Below are 24,015 nucleotides of genomic sequence, written 5' to 3'. Positions count from 1 at the left end.
CACCCCTATCCGGAATGCTGAATCCTTGACAATTTTCAAGCGACAGCTAAACACTCGTCTCTTTCAAAGCTACTTGACTTCATCATAAACAAAAAATAAAAAATAATAACTTTCTCTTTAGTTTTTATTTCTTTAGCATTTCCTGTGTCTGTTTGCCTCTTAAAGAAGAATTGCTTTATGTATCCCCCAGTTGTAAGTCGTTTTGGATAAAATCATCTGCAAAATGACTAAATGTAAAATGTAAATGTATTTAACAGAAATCTGCACATCAGATCCAGCAGTATTGGGTGAATCAACTGCTATTTAATTTCCAAAGTATGGCTAGGTTATACACAATACATCATTTTTTTTCAGTTACCATGGTTTTAGTTTTACTATAATTACTCTATTACTATCATAATTTTGCTATTGCAATCAATTTATAATGATATCTTTACAAAAACATTTACGTTTTTAATAAAAATTATTGTTTTACATATGAGATCCAATTGTAAGGTTAAATCAACTGTGATTTTGTCTCGAAAGTACAGCTAGGTTGGAAACACTAACACAAAGCACTCACCCAGTGTGCAGAGAAGTAAACCCCCACATAGGATCCCTCCAGGGCACTGCTGTCTGTCGTCTGTCGGTTGTTCCTGAGCAAGAGCCCAGCCACCACCTCTGCAAAGGGCTTCGGCCCCCAGGGGAACTCCAGGCCTGCAGGACGGGAGGGAGCAGAGCAGAGGCAGGACTCTGATTACTGTCACACAATCCTCCTTTCACTGCTAGCACAGCACATGCATATGTCATTCACATATTTATAATACACACAAATCTCTCCTCTGGATCCTGATGGCACAGGGCTATCAAACGCTGTGACAGATGTGAATCGATGTTAATGTGAGATGGAAGTTTCATTTCTCATACTGCACTAGAAATTTGGAGTTGAGGCGTTGACCCTCTATTTCTCCTGAATATTACATAACCATTTAAAAATGTCTACCATCATTAACAACCAATTTAGACATTTGACAAAACCCAAATTCATGACTGAATCAATCATATTCCTGAATGAATCAGTCCGATTCGCCAACAGGAACAGGATTTCGTCACTGTAAAGAACAGAAAAGAACAGAAAAGAACAGAATACGCATCAGAATGATTCATGAATGATTCATTCACCCCTCCGGTTTTTAAGTTCAATTCTCTGAATCAATCACTTTTCAGAATTCAGATAAGAATGTTAAAAAAAATTCAGCAAATTATTCAATTACTGATCTGGTTCTAAACAAATCAATTACTAAGAATTATTGATAAATTAGTCTGATTTGCATACGTGACCAATATGTTTACTGAAAAGAAACAGAACAACCATAATTCAGTCAGAAGGATTGAAATCGGTGAAATAAGTTGTGTGGACCAGTTATGTGGACCACGTTCTGATGCTTTTCCATGTTTTTTGCAACATTTTGGAGCTTAACAACATGGTCACAGGACAGAAGTGTCTTTATTCTTTCTTACTGGTTTCATTAGTCCGAAAGGACAAAAGTGCAGGGCTGCTACTGGACTTTGAAACTCCCACACATCAACCCAGGGCCTTTTGTTATGGCAAGGGCCCCTTCCAACCCTCTGCCCTCTGAACCTGCTCCTGTACTGGCTACTGCTCCTGAGTATGTGCTACTGTGCACATACTCCCCGTCCATACATGCTTTCAAACAAAAGCTCTTGACTGTCATCACACAGAAAGCAGAGTCATCAATTCTGTGTTGCAGTGTTTGAGAATTGCACTGTGCTTCATGAATCTCCGAGTTAATTTTTCACTTCTACTGCTGTAAAGTGTTGGCGGCGAGGCTCATTAAACTGAGGAAGTGAATTCATCATGTTGATCACTTGACAAATTCCACGACAAGAATATTTTTAAGAAAACATAGTGGCTCCCTGCCTTTCAAGGCAAATAAAATCCCTTTCTTTCACCTGCAGAAAGTTGCATGACACCACTCAAGCGAGCTGAGGGCTATCAAACGCCTGGAGCTCTCCAAATACTGTTGCCATACAGACAAGTGAAGAGCAGTGAAGGACAACCATGTACCGTGGTGCCAAGTCAAGTATGCACTGTGAGTTCCTGAGCATGTGAAAGTCAAGTTACACTAAGTAGACATTCAAAAGGCCCTTTTTACCGCCGCACGTACCGCCACGGCAGCGGTATAAAGTGCATTTGCAGCTTTTGACCGCTGAGTGGCGCTTTAACCACAAGTTATCAAACAAGCGCATCAAAGCACATATTCGCTAATAGACGTCAGTTTTGCCTCACTGATGTGTTAGATTTGATGGCTTCAGTCAGGGAAAATGAAAGAAAAACACTGTAGTTAAAATATTTAATATATTTAATATTTAATATCCACAGAAGAAAGTTTGGTACTTATGAAAAGTTATGTGCATTTCTTAGAATGAATTCAAGCAGGATAAATGTCAAGCCTGTGCCTGTGCTTATATTTTCTCTAAGCTACATGGTATTAAACCATATTTTAGATTTGACACATTTAAAAGGTGTGCAGTATTATTTATATTATATTAATTATGCGTTATATTATTCAAAAGAAATTGTGGTTTACTTTGCATCAGAGCATTTAAAGTGGTAGCCTATTTTAGGGGGGTAGGCTACATGGATTAATATGCAAAATGTCAATATTTTCATATATTATGCCTATATTTTAATTTATATTTTCAATATAAATATATTTTTTCCTTTAATAAAACAACATGCATTTTTGTTATTCGTTACCTGTCCTTTAACTTATTGGGGAAAAAACATTTGTCTGTAAACTGAATAAGAAATTGTTGCATGTTTAAACTTGAAGCACTGTATAATTTCGTTCCCATTATTTATGCCTAATTAGCCTAAAACAAGAAACGAATAAAATTAACCCGGCACGATTAAATCTTTGAAACTCTAATAATTGGACGAATTAAAAAACTGTCCTCACGATTAAACTCAAGTTCTCTCATTATAATCAACAAAATTCAAAAATTCAAAAATTCACAAGACGTAAAAAATAGCTTTAGTAATTGAAAACTTAAGTGATTTTAAAGGGAGCCTTCTTTACTTTCTTTAAAAGTTGGGCAATAGCATATGGCCTAAAAAAAAATCCCAGATTTTTTTTTTATTTTAGAAAAAAAAAAAACTGATTTATGATTTAAACTGATTTTTAAATCAATATTCAAATGACGAGGAAATTTTACAAAACAAGTTTTAACATAGTTCTTTATCATTCATTTAGCAGTCAAATTTATAACTGCAACAAGATGATAAAAAAACAGTAATGTTATTACCTTAATGCTGGAAAGACCTTTATTTTTATTTATTTATTTATTTATTTAATACTAGCCCATCATGCATCTAACCATTCACTCGGCGTAAAGAGCTGTTAAGATTAAAACTGGCAGCTCAGCAGTGAGTCAGTGTCATGGACGGAGGACCTGTTAATATATTTGCTAGTCTATATTTCCATCTCGTTATGCCGCTGGTTTATTTATTAATTTTTTTTCTTATAGAACTTATTTGTAAATAGAGCAGACACTTTCTGTGTGTCTACACCAGACACAAGAGTTGTCATCCGTGACCCACAGTGAAAAGTGCGTCTAAACTTGATGACATCACACTATAGTGTCAAATCATCTGAACACAGTGTCATAACATTTTGTCATAAACAGAACGAGCATCAGTTCACTGATGAGGAACGTGTCCAGTGTATCCATCACTGTGTTCTGTTGTCTTTTGTTGTATCACCCCAACCCATGTGTCCGGTGTAGACCTGGCGTGCGTTTTTTATTGTTTTATTTAGCCCTGCTTGTTTTAATGTTTTTATTAAATATCTGTATTGACTGCATGGTCATATTATCGAATTATTTACTGCCATGCGACCTACAAAAGTAAAGCTTGGCGAGTCGAGCAACGAGCATTGCTGCAGGTTGATTTTTGGCAGATGTGCTGTGCTTGTGTTGCTGCTTACTGCTGTGAACATTTTGTTTGTGATGAAAATAACAGTACATTTTTGACAGTTATTTTATCTAAACAGATCGATTAACTTCTTCAAGATTTCAAAATCAGATAGCATGCTGATAATGTAGTAGCACTGTAAAATTACATTTGTTTGAATGCATTATTGCGAAAGCGATTGTGTGTGAATCTGTTTAAATCATGCTTTTACCCGAAAATAATCAGTAAAAGAAACAGACAAACTCTTAACATCCCGCTCGACTCTTGCAGTCATTGTAACCTTCTGATCAAGCTATAGCTAAATATGTTTAACATTAATTCTTGCTAAAAATGCATTTATATTATGGGCTGTTGGCATGAATTGTACTTGTGATGGAGCGCTCTTGGAGCGAGTGAAAACCACGAAGCTCATATTCAAGTGTTTGTGCAAAAATTATTAATGTGCATTAATGACAGCGAGGCGCCGTCTCATCACTTTAATTTTTTTCCTGATAATGAATTTATAATTTTTTTAATTAACTTATATATCATGGTGCATCACATACATTAAAAGATCTACAGAAAGCTTGAAATGTTTTTTAAACGAAAACGAATTTGTGAATGTTGCATTTCTCTCGTCGGAGAGAGCCAGCACTGTGAATTTCAGCCTGCAGCCGACAAGAAAACATTTGTTTATTAATAAATAATTAAAATGTCTCATTATTCACATTTATTAGGCTACTTCTGCGTGTGCTTTGTTGCAAACTTAATGCATGTGCTTGAGTGCGGAATATATTAAGATTTGATTATGTAAATTTAATATAACAAACTAACGACTAGAACTAGAAAAATCATACGTGGGGGCAGACCATTTTTTTGTGTATAACCAAAACAACAGTCCTATATAAACCGGTTCAGCAAGTGAAAACCTCATAAGACACTGTCCATATGAAAGAGCAAGAGGTTCACACCTTTATCCCGACCCCCACAAGCCATACATAACTACCCCAAAAAACCCAACCCCCTCCAGCTGAACTAAATTCTTCGGTCTGTTTTTTGGCTCTGAGGATTGGTGTGTTTTCATGTTACTGAGTTGAAACTTGCCTGCACTCAGTAGCACTACTCTCTGTATTCATTATTTTCTCGCAGCCCATATTATTATTTTCACAAGACCATAATGATAATAACAAATTATCAATTGATAATGAATCATTATTTTACAAAAATCATTGTTATTTGTGATTGTGGGTGTTTGCGGAAGGCTTTAAGACCAAGCGGAATCCTCTGTTTCCGCCTCACAGTGCGCGGGACTCAGATGCAGCTTCACTGTCTTCGGTTTGACTTTACTGAATCAGATTGAGGCGAATACAACTTATTGATCATGAGACCAACATTTAGCAAGCAGAAAAACATTCATTCTAACGGAAGGAAGACGTATTTCATTGAGCTAATGCTGTTAAATAGAGAGAGAGAGAGAGAGAGAGAGAGAGAAACTAGTCTAGGGCTATTCTTAAACTTGGAGCTTATTATATTGAAGTACAAATCCAAACACCAGAAACATTATGCATTTTATCAACAATGAAATGTTATGAAAAGTATGCATTTTATTTTTTCACATGCTGTATGGTTGAAATAATATTTTAGTTTACAACTTTAAGTTCCGTTGTTTAAAAAAATGCTTTATTGGCTAATGTTTCATAAACCTTCAGTTGTTATGCTCTAAAATCCATGCCATTAGTAATTTCACAGTATTAATCTTTAAAGTCACAATTCTATAATGGTCAAAATTACTCAGGCCAATGGTATTTTTTAATGACATTATTTTATTATTATTATTATTTTAATAATTGTAGCCTACATAAATAGGTGAAGCAAAACAAATATTCTGATCGTCCCTTATTTTTCCCTTATTTTCTTAAAGAATAAACACGTATTTTCTACAAGAATAAACATTATAACATATTATTAATTAATAAAAATAATTTAAGCAATTAAAACCTTTATTTTAAAACTTGAATTTAAATACTATAACTTTAAATTCTCAAGGAGTTTATAAGTAAAAAAGGATAAAATGTCACAGTGCATGTTAAATAGTCTAAATGAACTTGTGTTAACAATATAATAAGAACTAACAATATAATTCAATTTTTTTAAATGAACAATTCCTGTATAAAATGGGACAGCAACCTTTATATCAAACATTTTTAAATCGTCCACAGCTGAGCATCGCGGGAGGCTGATCTGCGCCAGAGCGTGTGAAGTGAATGTGATGAACAAAGTCATTTTCAGATGCAATGAAGAAAAAAAACCCCAAAAAAAAAAAACCCTGGATAGCCTAGTTTAGGCCCAAGCTCTGCTCTGAAGTATAACATTTTAACGGATTAATCGCCTATTTTCATTTGCTGCATGTTTTCTTTATTTTTTATTTTTTAAACACGCTAAAAAATAACTTAAGTTTGTCAGAGGAAAAAATATATAAGTCGTCTATAGGTTGCATTTTTACGGATTCATCACCTATTTTCTGTTTGCTGCATGTTTTATTTTTTTTTTAAACACGCTAAAAAAGTTTGTGAGAGGAAAAAATATAAGTCAGGTATAAGTAGGGATGTGTACTGAAACCCGGTATTAAACTTATAATTAAATTATGAAAGACTGTAGTATCAGTAAGATCTGACGCTATCGGTTCTGCTTTCGGTACTGGAAGGGAAAAAAATTAATGTACTATGTATTTTTGCTTAATAATGTTATCGTGCACATCTTATCTCACCAAACATTTCTAATGTGCGGTTATATTAAGACGTTTGTCTGTGAGATCTGCGAGATCTCCCATGCGCCGCGGAGGCTGTCTGTCAGTCACACACACACACACCACAACGAGCTCGGCGCACACACATGCATTAACTGTATGTAAACTCCTGCTTAATAATAAAGAGTGACGATGGCGAAGAGATTTGCTTAATGTTATCGTGCAAATTTTATCTCACCAAACATTTCTAATGTGCAATCATATTAAGACGTTCGTCTGTGAGATCTGCGATTTATAAAAATAATAAAACCTATATTTCCCTCAAGACTTAGTCATGTTTCTGTTGTTGTTTTAATTTAAACGTGTCTGCTTCTATTTTAGCTAATTTATTTTCAATAAACTAGAACAAAAATAATAATAAACAAAAAAAGGAAAACAAATACAGCTCGTTATCAGACTGTAAAAAAAAACACATTTTTATGGTTGGCTACTTTAACTTATAGAAATAATTTAAGCAATTTAATGAGTTTTTATACTAGTTTAAAGCTGAATTTTTAATACTATTAAACTGAATTTAAAATCTCATGGAATTGTAAGTTTAAATGGGTGAAAATGCCACAGTGAATGTTAAATATAGCCTAAATAACAGAAGACCTTGATTGCATGTTACCATGAAACTTACAAAATAATTCAATTTTTTTAAAATTAACAATTCATGTATAAAATGGGACAGCAACCTTTATATCAAACACTTCATCCACAACTGAGCAACGTGAGAGGAAGGTATATTGCGCAAGAGCGCACAAGTGAATGTGAAGAGAATTTTTAGGGGGTAGGAGGATTTTTTTATTCTTAAATTTTAATATGCAATAAAAAAAATGGGATAAACACAAAATAAATAATAAAATAAAATAAACTGATATACAGTATATCCACTTAGCTTACCTGTTGGGTTTACCTCTCTCATTCTGGACACATCCAAATGTTTCCACATTCGTGATGTTGCGTATTTGCAGCTAAACTATTATTTATTAGGTAAAATAGGCTTTTGGTTCACGTGTGTTTCAGTATCGACGGAAAAATATTATAATGAGCAAAAATATGCCACAGTAGACCGCTGCTCATACTGAACTGTGCTATTTACAATGAATATGTGCGCGTGAGGCACCAGCGCATAAAACAGCTTAAATATACCATACTAAATTTTTTCTCACACAGTTAAGGCATAAATGGAGACAGTTTGAAAAATCAAGAACAATAGCAGTTAATAAGAATTATTACTGTTAGTGCGGTCTTAATGCTGGACCGTTCTCATTTCGTTCCTCATATGGAATTTGAAGGATTTAATTTATTTTTGCTAAGAGCAAACCAGAATGAAAATATATATTTTTTTAATCCGTGTGTGTGTTCCTATATATATATATATATATATATATATATATATATATATATATATATATATATATATATATATATATATATATATATATATACACCTAGTAATGACTGTTTAATGACAATAGCATGCAGTAAGACTTTGTGTAAAGGTCTTTCTTTTACATTTTTACTGTAGCCTAAGACTATCCCACGTTTTTAAATTAACTCTTACTTTAAATTTTATAATGCTTTTTAAGGATGTTAAAATGTTATAATATAATGGTACTGATGTTTTACCTTTCATCTTAGTTAACAAACCGTCATTTTATTATTACAGTCTGTTCAAAATTCGTCCCTTTGCACCACCTGGCGGTAGTTAAGCGAATTATTTTAACACGCGACTGAATTCAGTTAATGCCGCGGCACCGTGTGGCGGTATGTGTGGCGGTAAAGTCCATTTAGCTTGTCCTCCTACTGTAAATTGAGAGTTCACCTCAAAATTACTACATGGTGTTTCCACCATGTAGTAATGTTATTAATGTAGTCAGATTTATGAATGAATCGCTCAGATTTGTTTGTATTGAAAAGAACTGGCTCATGTGAATGAATCAAACTCACTGAGTCAATGATTTGGTCATTGTTATTGAGTTGACAGCTGAAATTGTGGTGTGTTAATCACACTATGGTTTGACTTCAGAAGTCTTGGAATAGATGGAGTGCATTCACACCAGACACGAATGAAGCATTAAGTGTGAGTGATTTACATGTTAAATCAATGCAAAGACACAAATAGACATCCTGTGACGCGACTTGCGTGAATGAGGCGGCCCGAATGCGTGACTTAGCACACAGAGAATTAAACATTTCGGGTATTTTGACATGTGCAATGCGTGAGTCGCACGAATCTCACAAGATGAAAAATCTGAACTTTGGAGTAAATTTGCCCCACGTAAACCAATCAGGAACTGGCTCTAGTAGTGACGTTAGGGCTGGACGATTATGGCCTAAAATCAAAACCTCGATTAATTGAACATTTTACCTCGATTATGATTAATGAACGATTATTGTGTTTCGGTTTTGTTTTTGTTTTTTGCCCTCATAGTTCACTGACAAGGTTTGTACTGTAAATATGATTGACTATCAGCAGTTATTTTATCTCGTAACATTTCTTACTAGGGTTGGGTATTGTTTGAATTTTATCGATTCTTATCGATTCCTAGTTTCGATTCCAATAAGATAAAAAATCCAATGTAAAAAAAATTAAGCCAAACATTTAGATGTCAAACATTTTTACAAAGCATTCTGTTGCAGCTGAATAACGAGCAAAAATAAGCAGCCTACAAAACAATGCAAGAGGAAAAAAAATACCATAGCAAAAACAACTATATTAATATAAATTTCAAATATTAAAGTGTTAAAGACAAGTAATAAGATAGGTCAGTAATAAGAAAGGAACAAACAAATCAATTAGCAATATCATAAATAAATACAACTAAACTAAATTTCAGGTACAGAAACTGTAATTAAAAGTTTAAAAACACTGCAATAGTTTTCTTTTTATAAATAAAATAAAAATTAATCAAGTAAAGTTATTAAATATTTTCAGTCAAGATCAGTGAATGATTTTCTTTTGTTCTTTGATTAACATTAATGATAGACAGCGTGTTTATTAGGCTGTTGTCTCTTTAAGCAAAAATACTGTACATGTGTGTTTTCTTTCTCATCTGTTTATGTTCACGTAAGACAAAAGCGGCTGCGATTATGATGATATACTGATGTAGTTTTCTGCATCGTAGTTTCGACTCGGAACAACCGTTTCTACAGTTAAAATACACAAAACAGTCCAAGAACGGACACAAACCGGGAACCCGCAGCGCGTCCGCTGACCGCTGCTCTCTGTGCACGCGCCTGTGCTTCATGTGCGCTGCACTCAAACATGCTATAATAAGTTTTGCGATTCTAAGCTATTTAGTGATATATCACAGGAAAGCGCTGACAACTAGTTTCTGCGTTCCTCTGTGCGCGCGATCTTCATAGCTATGTTTATATGAGTGCCCGTGCCACAATTCAGCTGCGCGAACATGGTAGCTCGATATAATAATACACATCCGTTCATCTAATCGCTTGAATGTCCAAACCATAAAACAAATACAACTGACAAATTTTAGTGAAGACGCAAGGCTCACCGCTCACGCGCCATCAGTATATGTTGAACCGACGTTCACCTCCGTGTTTTGCTTTTATGCCACTGACTGGAGAGCAGAGTCATGTGACTACACACGCTCTAGTATGCTTTTAAGGGGGAAGTATTAACAGGATTAAAAAACCGAAATAACCGACATGGGAAAATTACGTCGGTTAGAGGTTATGAATTTCGGTTTTGATTATTTTTCGATTAATCGTCCAGCCCTAAGTGACGTTATTACAATGTAGCAAGTGGAGGCAAAATCCAAAACAACAATGGAGGGATTATATTTTATATTTAACCACAAAGGACACATCAGAGCCAATGGCAAATGTCAGCAAGACTAGCCAAGTTGAGACTAGCCAAGTCGTTGGTTACATGAGCACTGAGCTCCCGCTTGATCGTGTGAAGCTGATCGTCTCCGAAATCAGTGAAACACATTTTTATGACATGATAATAGTAATATTTTGAAAATTATCTAAATAAATGGTGGTTGAAATCACAATGCTGCATTTACTCAACTGGCAGAAGCCCATCCCATGTTGCGAATTTGCAACTGTTGTGAAGTGAGTTTCAATCGCGAATGAAGCAAGTAAACTCAAAATGTTCAAGCATCCAACTACCCACGAATAGCGCAATTTATTGGCGCAAGTCGTATCTAGTGTGAACGCCCACTGTAAGGACCACTTTTATGGTGCTTTTTGGTCAGACAACGAGAGTTCCTAGTGACTTGTGTGGTGCACTATAAGATGTTAGGCTGTCAATTTAAGAACTACTGTGACCAGATCACTGTGTCCTTGAATTGACTCAAGAACTGATAAGTCAGATTCACAAACATATCCTTTAAGCCTGATTCATGAACCTGAAGAATCAATATCAATCATCAGAACTCAAAACAACCAATAGTTCACATATCCAATTTACTCAAGACTCAATTTACACGTATTTGTTTAGCAGACACTTTTATCTAAAGTGACTTACAACTGAGTAATATCAAGAGGTATGTGTGCATCCAAAGTTGCAAATTTAACTTCTGCACAAAATTGGAATATCGCATAAAACATTTGCAAGTAAGGTGCTTTTTTCATCCAGTGAGTCAAAGAGAACAAAATAGTCACTTCATGATAAAATGGCACTAAATATCACTAAGAAAAGTATGAGAAGCCACTGGATATAATAATTTTCATATGTAGTAAATTACTTGCGCCTCAGAATGAGCAGACAAAACACAATAAATGCGTTTATTGCTTTTGGAGGTGGATGCTGCTGTTTGGGAACGCAGTCATGTAAGACAGTTCTGGGAGGCAATTACACAGAAATATTTTGATGATGGACTTTGCTCAGGCATTTCAGAATGACAAAAAAAAACATTTAATGATACTTTTCAACAAAGTCGGTCTGCTGGGAAGTCAAGTTATCTCATCTTATCACATGACTTTTTTTATGCGTATTGAGGAATTTATTCGGTAAATGTTTTTTCATCGTAGTTTATGCTTTATTTTTTCTTAAAATCAATTATTGCAAGTGTTTTTATGCAATTTTTTTTAGAATTAATGTGCATATTGGTGTTTCTACCCAGTATTAGCAATTATAATTATTTTTTTTTTTTGCCTGTTCAGCATGAACAATAACTTTTTTTGCACTAATTAGCTTGTCCACAAGGTGGCAACACTGGCTTCGTACACTGTGTGCTCACCTCGCACATGGGAGTAAAAAAAGAAACGCAAGAGACAAAACAACAACAGCAATATATTCCTTGAGGAACAACAACTGCAGATGCTCACATTGACCAGTGCGTTTAGAGATGCTCGCAACTAATACAAAAACATGCTATCGTCATAATTTCAGAAAATAAATAGCGCAGACACTGGACAAAAATGAAACATTCTAGTGCAAATGTCAAATCATTGTGTTTGTGCACGTTATTAAATGGAGTAAATTTTGAAAGGCTATTCATTCCACTGTATGCTTTCACAATACTTGCGCGTCAAAACTTAAGTATACCTTTGGCTTTAGAATATATAGCTTAACTTTTATGGTTCATCTTTTGTGTTTTTGTGCCATTTCTGAAGCTTAAACTTTAAAGCACAGATACAGTATCTGTGAAGAGTCTTTAAATAGTTCTCCTTTCGTGTTAAACAACATGTGGGCAAGTGAATAGCAACTGAGTATTCATTGTTGGGTGAGCTTTCCTTTAAACCCCTCTGGAGACTGAGTGGGTGAAAAACTGAAGCCTAGTACTCACCTTTTGGATCATCTTTAACTACAAGCAGGCCGTTCCGACATACCACCTTCCCCGTGGCAGCATCGATGAACACCAGAGAAGGAATACTCGTCACCTTGTACTTGTTCCAAAGCTTCATCTACAAAAAGAAAAGACAGACAGTGACTAAGATGAGAGACTGGGAATCAAAAGGAAAATGACTAAAAGAATAAGAAGGAGTGGGAATGTTTGAGTTGAAGAGAAACGGCATGATTCATCTCAGCTCATTCCTCTTTTTGCCTTTTTAACCATTAGAGATACAATCAATACTTTCCCATCTTTATACAGTCCACGTGAGGCTTAAAAATAGGCTACGAAACAAGCGGCCAAGTTTAAACGTTTTCCTCTCGCTCTGAAGAATAAAGAGACTCAGAAATGTGGCCAGTTGAATTAAGTGCTATCTGCAGCAGAGGCGAGCCGGCAAAGAATTATCTAAAGGCCAGAATCAAACATCTACAGGGCTGATTCAACTTTAAAAAGACTGGCATCTGAGGAAATTCGATGGAAGCGCTTTTTCTTTCTGTAGTCGAAGTGAAGCTGTGGCACACGAGCTAAAAAGTCAGCGATTAAACCTCACTCGCTTGTGTAGTCTCACGGCTGTGGACACCACTGCCGTCTTCATCCTTTGCTGGTGAGAACAAACCTGGTAAATTATTCACAGCACGTGGACGTGTGAAGGTCTAATAGATAAAAGAAAAGTATGAAAGTAAACTACAGTAACTGCAGTGGACTGATGCGAAACTTATGAAACACAGGTGCTACAGACATGAAGGATTTTCAGTCGCTGGGGTACATTTTTAGCAAACATTGCATGGGTCAAAATTATTGATTTTTCTTTTGTGCCAAAAATCATTAGGATATTAAGTAAAGGTCATGTTCCATGAAGATATTTTGTAAATTTCCTACCGTAAATGTATCAAAACCTTTTATTATTAATTATTTATTAGCAAAATAAATTATACAAATAAAATAAGTAAAATAATACAGCCTTACTGTGGTTTCAGTTAAAAATATACCTTGAGTGTAAAGTCGAATGTTAAATGTGGAGGAATAAAGCAGTGGAGGTTCAGATTTCTGCACTGCTTGATCAAAGTCTTTGATGCATAGCTGATGAAATGTTTTCACCGGAGAAGAGTTTAGATGTGAACAGGCAGTCAAAGAGTGTTCCTCTGTTTGACTAAGCCTGAAGGATTGTGTCCAGACAACGACTCCAACACAAACCTGCAGTGCTGCCATAGTCAACAGCGCTCAACTCTCTCAATCACTGGCCCGTCTGCACTCAAATTTCTCACTCTGGCCTGAAGCGTACACAGCCTACGAGGTTAAAGGGCACTAAGTGTGAACGTATCAAGTATCAACACTGCTGCTTACCTTTCACACACCTGTGAATCTTACATAGCTGTGAGTTTGGGCTAAGAGATCTCAGTGAGTCGCGAGAGGGGCCATGAGGAAACAAAGCTCGCCCGCAGGCTGTGAGACAGCTGTATGAGCGACTGGATGAGGAAGACAGCTAATATGAAATAAAAGACAGCTCCATGTCAACGGCTGCCCCACAGTTCAGTGAGGATAAAAAAAAAAAAACTTCACAGCCTGAACCTGATGAAAACAGCCAATTAAAGAAGGACATGAACAGTGATGAATGCTGACATGTTTTACAGGTCCAAGTGTTTCTTTAAGAAATGGGCAGATAAACAAGAATGTTTAAAATAAGGGGGAAAAATACAAAGTCTCGTTTTAAATGTGCACTTGCTGATGCTTTAAAAAAAAATTATAATATTTTTTTTTTTTAAATAAATCAAATGTTAAGTTAAAATAAATATAAAAATACACAAAAATCTAAAATATGAAATACATTAATAAAAAATAAAATTTTAAATAGAATAATAAATAACTACACAAAACAAGTGTTCATAAAAAATACTCATTTAAAAAAATAAAAACAAAACTATAATAAAATACAATATAATAAAAACCACATAAATAAACTTTATATATATATATATATGTAAATTACAAAAAGCAATAAAAAATATTAAATCAAATAAAAATATAAAATACAATATAATTGTAAAAACAAATTAAATGTTTTTAACTAAGATAATTTTTTTTAATTAAATATAAAATAAAATATCAACAGTACAAATAAATAGTGCTCAACAATTAAAAATTGGTCCATAAAATTATCTGAATAGATTAAAGTGATGTAAAAACATTCAGAAAAATTACTTAATCCTACATAAATTACATACGTCTCAACTGCATTTCTCTCAAGCAACATTTTCTTTCTGTGTACACCTGCCTATTCACAAAATATCACCGAAACACCTACACTCCGCTGCATGAAAAGAAGCACAGCGCAAAGAAAACATGAAAATGGGCAAAGAAACCAAAGACATTCAGCTCTCACAAGCAAATGACGACTTAAAGCATTTCTGACGTCTGTATTTGTCTGTTTCAGAGCGGCAAAGCCTGGCAAACTGAGATCATCAAGTTAGAGAGTATCACTATTTACCTGATTAGCATAATAGTGCAGGGGATGATGGTCTGTAATCTCATCGTCTGCATCACCTGCATTCATCAGTCACCGTTACACCCGCATCAGTAGCGGCTTCTCAAAATAATGATGATTTATTGCAAATGACTTCCAATTTCCTTTTATTTTGCGCAGGTGCAATTTGAGTTTCCATTGCAAGTGATGCAGAAAGAATCATGCGATTGTTCCTATGACATTGTGATGATAGGCTGTCGGGGAACTTGATTCGCACATTTAAAAATCTCAGCTATCTGCATATTTTCTTTTCTTTAAAGGACCTTGTTATTAATTTTTGGATTTGTATGTAATGGCAACATTTACACAGACTCTCCGGAGGGCTTCAGACTCATTTGGAAACCTCCGAGCTCTGTTTTTGAAAACTCATGATGTACGGATGATGAAATACAGCAGATTTAATTTCACACCAGCAACAATAACGGCCTCAGAGACGTGCCATTGGCAAAAACAACAAACATTCATGACAGCCATCATTAATAACCTTTGCATACAGCCATTCAAGTTGGTTCTGTACTTTACTCTGAGCAAAGCCTTCAATGCGCCAATATTCCCTGCTGTGACCATTTAACAACCACAGTGGACATTAACTATACATTACATTCACTCAAACAAAACACAGGCTGAGCGCAGGCCATTTGTTCAACCACAAATGGATCAAACATGCCTGGGTAGTTATGAAAGAAGCTCTTTCTTCTTTGAGAAAGTGAACTCTTATTTTTAGAGCCTTTAAGGTTTTTTTTGCATTGTGTAATAATTATGACAGTTAAGCACAGGCCCCATTAGCCTACTGATTCTGAAAAGGTGGATGCAGCTAGAGAGGAAATTATGCAATTTGTTTATAAGACTCACAATCACAAAGTCATGTATATGCATATTTTCACCATCCTCATATGATGAATGGGTAGAACTTATGTTGAATAATTATTTCAACAAAACCTTTTCAAACCCGAAACCTGTGAGACTGATGCTTGTACCAACATGATTGTGAGGCAGACTCACGGGACAGTAACCGCTGTGGAGGGGTTCAGCTTTTCACTATGGAGAGGCAATCCTGTGTCAAGTGTTTTTCTCTTCCTGTAGCTACCAAACTCCCTCTTCACCCTCGGCCTTCTGTGGTCTCCAGTAAAAAAAAAAGCATCTGTCTGCCAATGGGCTTTAACAGCAATGCACGTGACTCCTACACCAGCCAGCAGAGTCCTGCTGAGCCCTCTCAACTGGAAGATATTCGGCAGTCGTCGTCCCTTTCACCTCCCATCATTAGATCTGTGACTCTGAGCAGATCCGCTTTCATCAGAGGGGCATGTGCCAAGTGGAAGTGCCACAGTTTGAGAAAACACCCACTATACATGCAGGCAAGAAAAGAAACACATGTACAGTGATCAGCATGTCATCAAGAGAAAGACAACGCTCTTGCACTTCAAAGGGAAACGCATAGGCGTTTTTGGCAAACACTTAATAGGATGCACTGGAGCACAACAGCGTTAGACAAAAAGCTTGAATTGCAATTCATCCCGGAGTGTTTCTACAGAGCATTGTGGATACCGTGACCTAGTTGACACCGTATTGGTTTCATGGAATTCATAGATCGAGGATAAAGTGTTGTCAGGTTTCTGGCAGGGTGCCTTCAGAAACGCGGACTCCCAACCTTTAATCCTCTTATTAATAATCTACATCAAATAAAGAGTAAAAATGTAACCCAGTAAAACTGGGCTTTCAATAATTGCGCTATTGACAACAGGATTTATTGATGCGGTGACCTCAAAAAGAAAAAAGAAAAAGACTATTTGCAGACTCCATTAAAGCTGATAATGTGTATCTTACAGAAGTAGAGATCCTGTCTCTTAGAGCTTTTTTTTTTTAAGAGGAATCATGAGCCTCAGACCCAAAGATTAAAACTCACGAGTCCTACATCTACTGCAAATATCATTATGACCTAGTAATGCAAATTAAAGGCATTTAAACACATGCCCACTCTAAAAGTGACTGTAGAGTAGATACCCTCTTTCACAGTTGTCCGGATCTGAATGTGCCCACAGGCCTTTTTTTTTTGTTGTAGAGCACGCTTGTAGGCACCTGAATCTCTATTTATAAAAAACAAAATAAAACAAAAAAATATATTAAATTAAAATAAAGCTTAACAAAATAAAATATTATTTTTATTACTATTTTACAGCATGCATTACCCTCAGTTACAGTTCATATAATTTACTCAAACAAGGTAGGGCTGGAAAACAACCATGCTATTAAAGCATGTGGTTCACTTGCAAACATGTAAGTAAGTAGACAGTATAATTATTACCCAGATGAACACAGAGACCTCGATACTTTGTACACCATACACAATGACAGTAACAATCAATGGATAGTGTTCGAAAACAGTGAAAATGGTAACCTTTTAAATTATTCATGCCCCAGTGCATGATGGGAAATAACGGGATTATAACTTTTGATATTTACTTAAAGAATCCTGGTACACAAACAATTCCAAGTAATATATGCTCATAATTTAAAACAAATTTCTATAAGCTTGAATTGAGAAGTAATATAGAATTTACTTTCCTGAACTCAATTAATGTAGAAATTACATTTGTTTTTATGTAGTATTTACTTCACCACAAAATAATTTTTATCAGTGTGCCTGCAGGCACCTGATTAAAAAAAATAAAATATCTACATTAAAAACCTGTTAACTGCACGTTATCTTCCTATATACAGTAAAACATATTAGATTTAAGGAAATAATACTAATACACAAATAATACACGTAATTTTACTGTAAAATAAGTGCTTAAGTAAAAATTATGTTTAGTACTTTATACTTACGTATTATATATAACTATAAAGTATAACTAAAAACTAAAAGTCATGTTTCTTCTTATTTTTATTATTCCATCCTTTACATTATGGTTTTACAATTTTTGATATATGTTATTTAGTTTGTTAGCTACTGTTAAAGGAAAAGTAACTTATTCATAATGAATATTAATGATATTAATACTATAACAATTATATTTAATATATATAAATTGTAGTTATATAATATTCATGTATTTACCATTTGCATCATTGTGGTATTTACCAATAGAAAGCAAATTTGAGTTAAGTAGGCTAGTATACTACAATAAATCAGTTAATGAAATCGAGTTATGAAATGTAAAATATATGGACACTATAACTGCATTCCATAATGCCTGAAAATCTATTATAAATTTAACCAAATAGTTTTTTACAATGCAAGGTGGTGCACTGACACCAGAAACGAGTCACTTCCCTTCTAAAGAGGACTGAGAGATATTTCCTCTGGCCTCAAACCTCTGCATCTGCAAAGTTAAATAACATGTTGCATTTCATTTAGCAAAGCAGCGTCGCTCTGATGGCAGAATAAGAGTAAAATACCAGCCTGGATAGGGTCCGTTTCATACTTTGAGAAAAGAGAAAGATGCTTTGGAACAGTATGTACATTTCACATCTCAGAGAGGAAATGTACTTCCTCTCTGATGAGCATAGCAGGCCTCTCTCGCCGGCATTCACTACATCACAAAAAGCTGTGACGCCTTTTTGTCCTTTATTGTGAGGGACGAATCACAATTCTAAGAAACCAATTCCTTGAACAGGTCCATTTACCCCACAACCGCTGGTAAAATGCAGTGTGATATTGCTGCATCAAATTTAAAGGCTAAAATATTGATTGGCCCATCCGTTAGCAGGTTCAGCCATTTTAGACGCCGGCAACAGGGCTGTGCTCCTTGCTGATAAGTGTATCGAAACGGATGCTTCTGTATTGATAGAGCAGCAAATTGTGATACAGTTTTGAAAAAGAAACCCAGAACCGAAATACATCATTTTATGTTTAAAAGTTAAAGAATTTTTACTTTGTACCTCTAGAAATGGAATTATTTAAAATAGAATTCTATTCTAATCCTGTTCTGAATTTATTTATTTTTGAATGATAATGATAATACTAGAAAATTGGTATAAGCCTGTTTTAACAGTGCTGTGATAATTATTTTTAAGGCACTCTATGTTTTTTAAATAAATACTGTAATAATAATATTTAAAAGTATGAATAGTTTTTATTCGGATAAAATAAAAAAGACAAGACCCCTTCAAAGCCCTTTAAACAATTCCCTGTCAGACAGCAAGAACGAAAGAGAACAAGCACCTTTGTTTATATTGCTGTGTGTAGAACTAAGTTTTTTGATAAATATTGAATTAATAGGTGTTTCTAAATTTAAATTCAAAGAACCGGTATCGATAGTCTTGCATGACCTGACATTTTATCCGTATTTAAAATGAGGTGATGTGAATCAGGAGCACTCAACACTAGGGGTGTGCACGGATAGTCGAACATTTGAATATTCGTTCTGCTCTAATTATTCGATAAATAAAAATTATATTCGAATTTCGCTATATTTTTGCTTGCCATAAAAAAAAGAAAAATCCACAATAAAACCTAATTCGGTCACTTTCTGTGATTCTCCACGGCATATGTGAAGATGTGTGCAAGCAAAAAATAATGAATGAATAAGAACTGCGGTCTTCTACAGTACTTCAAATATGCCGTGGAGAATCACAGAAAGTGACCGAATTCAAGAACATTGTTGCGGCATCTCTCAAGCAACGAATAAACACCGCTAACTCGGAGAATGCAGTGAAAACTCCTCTTCTCGCGTCCGCCCTAGACCCTCGGCCCAAACAATTAGGGTTTCTCGATGATAACATGAGAGAAGTAAGAAAAAAAAATTTTTTTGAACATTATCAGAACATTTTCCTTGATGTGAGTGGTGCAGATGCAGCCACCGCCAACAACGATGAAGAGGATGCAATGCCCACTCATCGGAAAAGGCTGAGCCAGTTCTTCAGCGATGATTATAGAGAGACCAGCAGAGACAAGTGGGAACAGTTCTTGCTGGAGCCATGAATACCACCATGAGGATCCCATTCAGTGGTGAAACGAAAACACGAAGCGCTTCACAAAACTTATTCGCTTAGCACACCGTTATTTGTGAGTCCCGCCAACGTCTGTGCCGTCAGAGCGCGTTTTCTCCGCGGCCGGCCTTATTGTTATCAGACTAAGGAGCCAACTTTCCCCCGATCATGTTTACATGCCTGGGTTTCTTAACAAGAACATGTAAAACAATAGAAAAAAAGAAAAAAAGATTTGTTGACAGTTTAAAAGTTAAATGTAGGCTACGTTCTGTACAATAGCCTAATTGCTGCAGGCTGCTTTATTTAAGTTTTTTCTTTGTTCACTTTTTTTTTTTTTTGCTTTTAATCTGTAATTTTTCTTTGTTTGCACGCATTGTTAAAGGCTTTTAGCTACAAAACACAATGTGTAATGTTCAAGCTTATTGTGTGTAAGCTTGTTCAAAAATGACAGAAAAAATAAATGTTTCTGAAAAATAACGTTTGTCTCATTAAACTTAATTTAAATATTCGAATATTCATTTTTTGTGAGCTCAAATATTCTAATGTGATATTTGCGGAAAACGCCCATCCCTACTCAACACTCTCATACAGTGGATGTTTCATTCATACATGAAGCTGGAGGGCGCTCGTGCAGAAAGTCCAAAACAGACTCATAGAAGTAATAACTTATCAGCTATCACTGTAGCTGAGCTGAATAAAAAGCAGAAACGTTTTTATTGATGATAGTGAAGACAATAAAGTGAGAACATCACTGTCTTTTTAGCCAAGGATTCAAGAATAGCTGTGGTGGAACCGCTTTCATTTGACCAAACACGAAATCTCATCGCCTTAGTTCTCAGCGGTACAATGCTAACCTCTCTGTTTCAGAATCTAAAGGCATTATCAACTCTAACAACAACACACTAGAAGCTCTCCATCTTTTCTCACCCTCTTGTAGATTTGAACAAATTAGACCTAAGCAGAAACCTTCTAACCTCTCTTACGGAAGATGCTTTTTTAGAAAAATTTTAGAAAAGCTGGAACAGCCCATGTTGCAGAGAAACTCAATCAGAAAGCTTTACAGCAGTTCTTTTCAAGGACTCAATTATCTCAAAGCCTTGTTCCTGCAACAGAATCCTTTAACAGAAATACCAGCAGCCATCTTTGATGACCTGGTGAACCTTGAGACATTGCATCTTCAAGACAACAAAATCAGACAGCTACCAATCTTTTATAGCAAATCTTTTTTCAAACTTGCCAAAGCTGAAGAAAATCTACCTCTTCAACAACAGGTTATCGTTATCACTGCTTCCCAATCTTACTCATATATCACTGTATAAGAACCAACTCAGTAAGTTAATGCCTTGGACTTCCAAAGTTAATTAACATTTCTTTAGAGAGCACATACAGCACATAACCATGAAACTCTTGGATGGTGTGTCCCATTTACATCTCCTGGAGCTTCAAAACTATTTTTTACCAAACTTTCCTAAAGAATTTCTATACTCTTTCTAAACATGTGCCAGTATTCGGTAATGCCATATATCACCGTAATGAATATGCAAGATATTGTTGTCGTGGGCACTTCTAAAATACAGTGAATAATTATATATTGCAAATTATACCGAATTTTGAATGCATTTTAAGAATAATTTTCCCATCAACTGGTAAAAATGCACAAAACCACTGCTTGAAAGACTTGTGTGCCGCTCTGATGTAAACAAGCACGCATAAGAAGCACATGAGGCAACGTAGAGAGACTCGCTGAATGAAAGCACATTCACTCTCTGACAGCAGATGGCGCTAAATGGCAGAAAATGCAGCCGTTACCCAAAAAACCCCCAAAAATAAAGCAGCTGCACTACTTTATAAAAAATATCAAAATAATTTTAAATAGCCATTCAGATTTTGTGGATTCGCTATGATGTTCATCACAGTGCCAAATACTTAAATATTTAGAATAAATAGGTTATTTATTTTCAAACTTAATTGACTACAACATGCTCCAGATATTGTTTGAAAGCGTTTTGATTCTTTATTGTTATTAACTGCCAATGAAAAATCATTAATTAACATTCATTAATTTTAGGCATTCCAATATTTAAAAACACGTAGTTAAAATCGAAAGTTCGTGCAGCTATGTTATTTAATGAGCTAAGATGAACTAAGACTTGTATTTTTTTTTTTACAAAAATTAATAACTTCTGTAGCAAATATAGCTATTGCTCATTGTGAATGTTAATGGTTAATTAATGAGGTCTTATTGTAAAGTGATACCGATTGGTCTTTATAGTTCTTTTGCACTTTATACTGTATGTGTACAATTTTTAACTTTATTTATTTTTCTGTGTTGCTTTATTGTATTTAAAATGTTCAGTTATTTTTGTTAAAAGAAAAAAAATATTACAGTTTTTCTCAAATGCTAAAACAGAAAAGCCAATCCACTAAACCAAATGACAAGTTGTCTAAACACATTTACTAAATCTAGCCATCATTTTCCAATATCATAAACACATTTCACATGAAGACACAATTCACAAAACACAATCCTCCGTTCTCATAAATCTTAACACATTTTTTTTTGTTGCTAAAACACAAGTTGCAAAAGAACTCTGCTCATATTCTCAAATGAAAGCTCATGTGATGCAAAATGCTTGCCACAGTAAGCAATATTTAAACACAATGAACACACCTGGCGTCATTCATTACACACAACGACTCAAAATTGAAGACACTTACTGCTGTGACCACATGTATAAAAGCAAGTTCAGAGTGCACAGTTTGCTGAAGATTCCAAACAAACACAATGGATGAAGGCAGAGTCAGGGGAAGAGGAATTCGAGTCAGAAGAGGGAGAAGAGCTGGCCATGGAAGAAGACAAGCAGACCAAAGAGGAAGAGGAGTTCAAATCAGTGGAGGAAGAGGAGCAGGCCAATGAGGAAGAGGAGTTCAAATCAGTGGAGGAAGAGGAGCAGGCCAATGAGGAAGAGGAGTTCAAATCAGTGGAGGAAGAGGAGCAGGCCAACGAGGAAGAGGAGTTCAAATCAGTGGAGGAAGAGGAGCAGGCCAACGAGGAAGAGGAGTTCAAATCAGTGGAGGAAGAGGAGCAGGCCAACGAGGAAGAGGAGTTCAAATCAGAGGAGGAAGAGGAGCAGGCCAACAAGGGAGAGGAGAAGGTCTAGGAGGGAGAGCAAGACAACCTTGCACCATCATTACGGACGAGATGCGAGCAACAGTCATTGACCATGACAATGGCTGAAGCAGGACTACGAGTCCGTCCAAACCTGAGTAGGTTCAACATGGCCAACTTTACCAGGGCATTCAGACAACACAACAGGTATTGTACTCTATTGATTTCTTTGTCACAATACAATTTCACAAGCCTGTGAAAGTAGTCTATTGGTTTCAAATCAGTTTTTACTGTATTGTAAAACATGTCAATTGATAACACGTTTCTTTCTTTAGAGTTGAAAGAATGCCACATAGAGGTGGGAGGGTTGCCACATTTACAGCGGCACAAGAAACCCTCATTGTGGATATGGTTTGTGAGAACAACCTCATCAGACTCCGGCAGATCAGAGACAAAGTCATTGCCGATAATGTCAACTTTGAGAGCATTGATGATGTCAGCTTGGCCACAATAGACCGAGTTCTCCGGCGCCAATAGATGCGGATGAAACAGGTCTATAGGGTTCCCTTTGAGCGCAACTCTGCGCAACACAAAGACCTACGTTACGAGTATGTGCAAGCAAGTATACATCCATGTTCACAGTACAGTTAGTGGACATACTGTGTTGCTCAGTGGCCTACATTACTTCTGGACAATACTGTGCTACCTGATTGACTGTTGTTCTGAACACCTGTGCACTTTCATATTTTCACAGAGGATATTACAGTTGGACGCTATGGCCAGACCTCATGAGTACCTCTTCCTGGATGAGGCTGGCTTTAACCTGCAGAAACGAAGGCAAAGAGGCCGTAACATTATTGGCCAAAGAGCCATCACTGAGGTTCCTGGCCAACAGGGGGG

The 24,015-nt window shown here is 35.7% G+C and overlaps 2 protein-coding genes and 1 pseudogene across 2 annotated transcripts in view; 1 reads left to right on the top strand and 2 right to left on the bottom strand.

The window, feature by feature from the left end:
* LOC132122873 (glyoxalase domain-containing protein 4-like) overlaps positions 1-24,015 on the bottom strand; it is a 176,993-nt gene that overhangs the window by 20,466 nt on the left and 132,512 nt on the right. The window lies entirely within an intron of this gene.
* The window catches only part of LOC132122860 (nucleoredoxin-like), a 91,979-nt gene that overhangs the window by 14,654 nt on the left and 53,310 nt on the right, over positions 1-24,015 (bottom strand). The window contains exons 2-3 of the mRNA XM_059533348.1: positions 12,509-12,626; positions 563-696 (exon numbers count right to left, since the gene is read on the bottom strand). Coding sequence (XP_059389331.1) covers positions 563-696; positions 12,509-12,626 — 252 coding nt within the window. The remainder of the gene's footprint in view (positions 1-562; positions 697-12,508; positions 12,627-24,015) is intronic.
* LOC132122983 (leucine-rich repeat-containing G-protein coupled receptor 4-like) lies at positions 16,226-21,371 on the top strand (annotated as a pseudogene).

This window comes from Carassius carassius, chromosome 41 (genome assembly GCF_963082965.1).
Source record: "Carassius carassius chromosome 41, fCarCar2.1, whole genome shotgun sequence".
Classification (NCBI taxonomy): Eukaryota; Metazoa; Chordata; class Actinopteri; order Cypriniformes; family Cyprinidae; genus Carassius; species Carassius carassius.
This window is presented reverse-complemented; position numbering and strand designations above follow the sequence as displayed.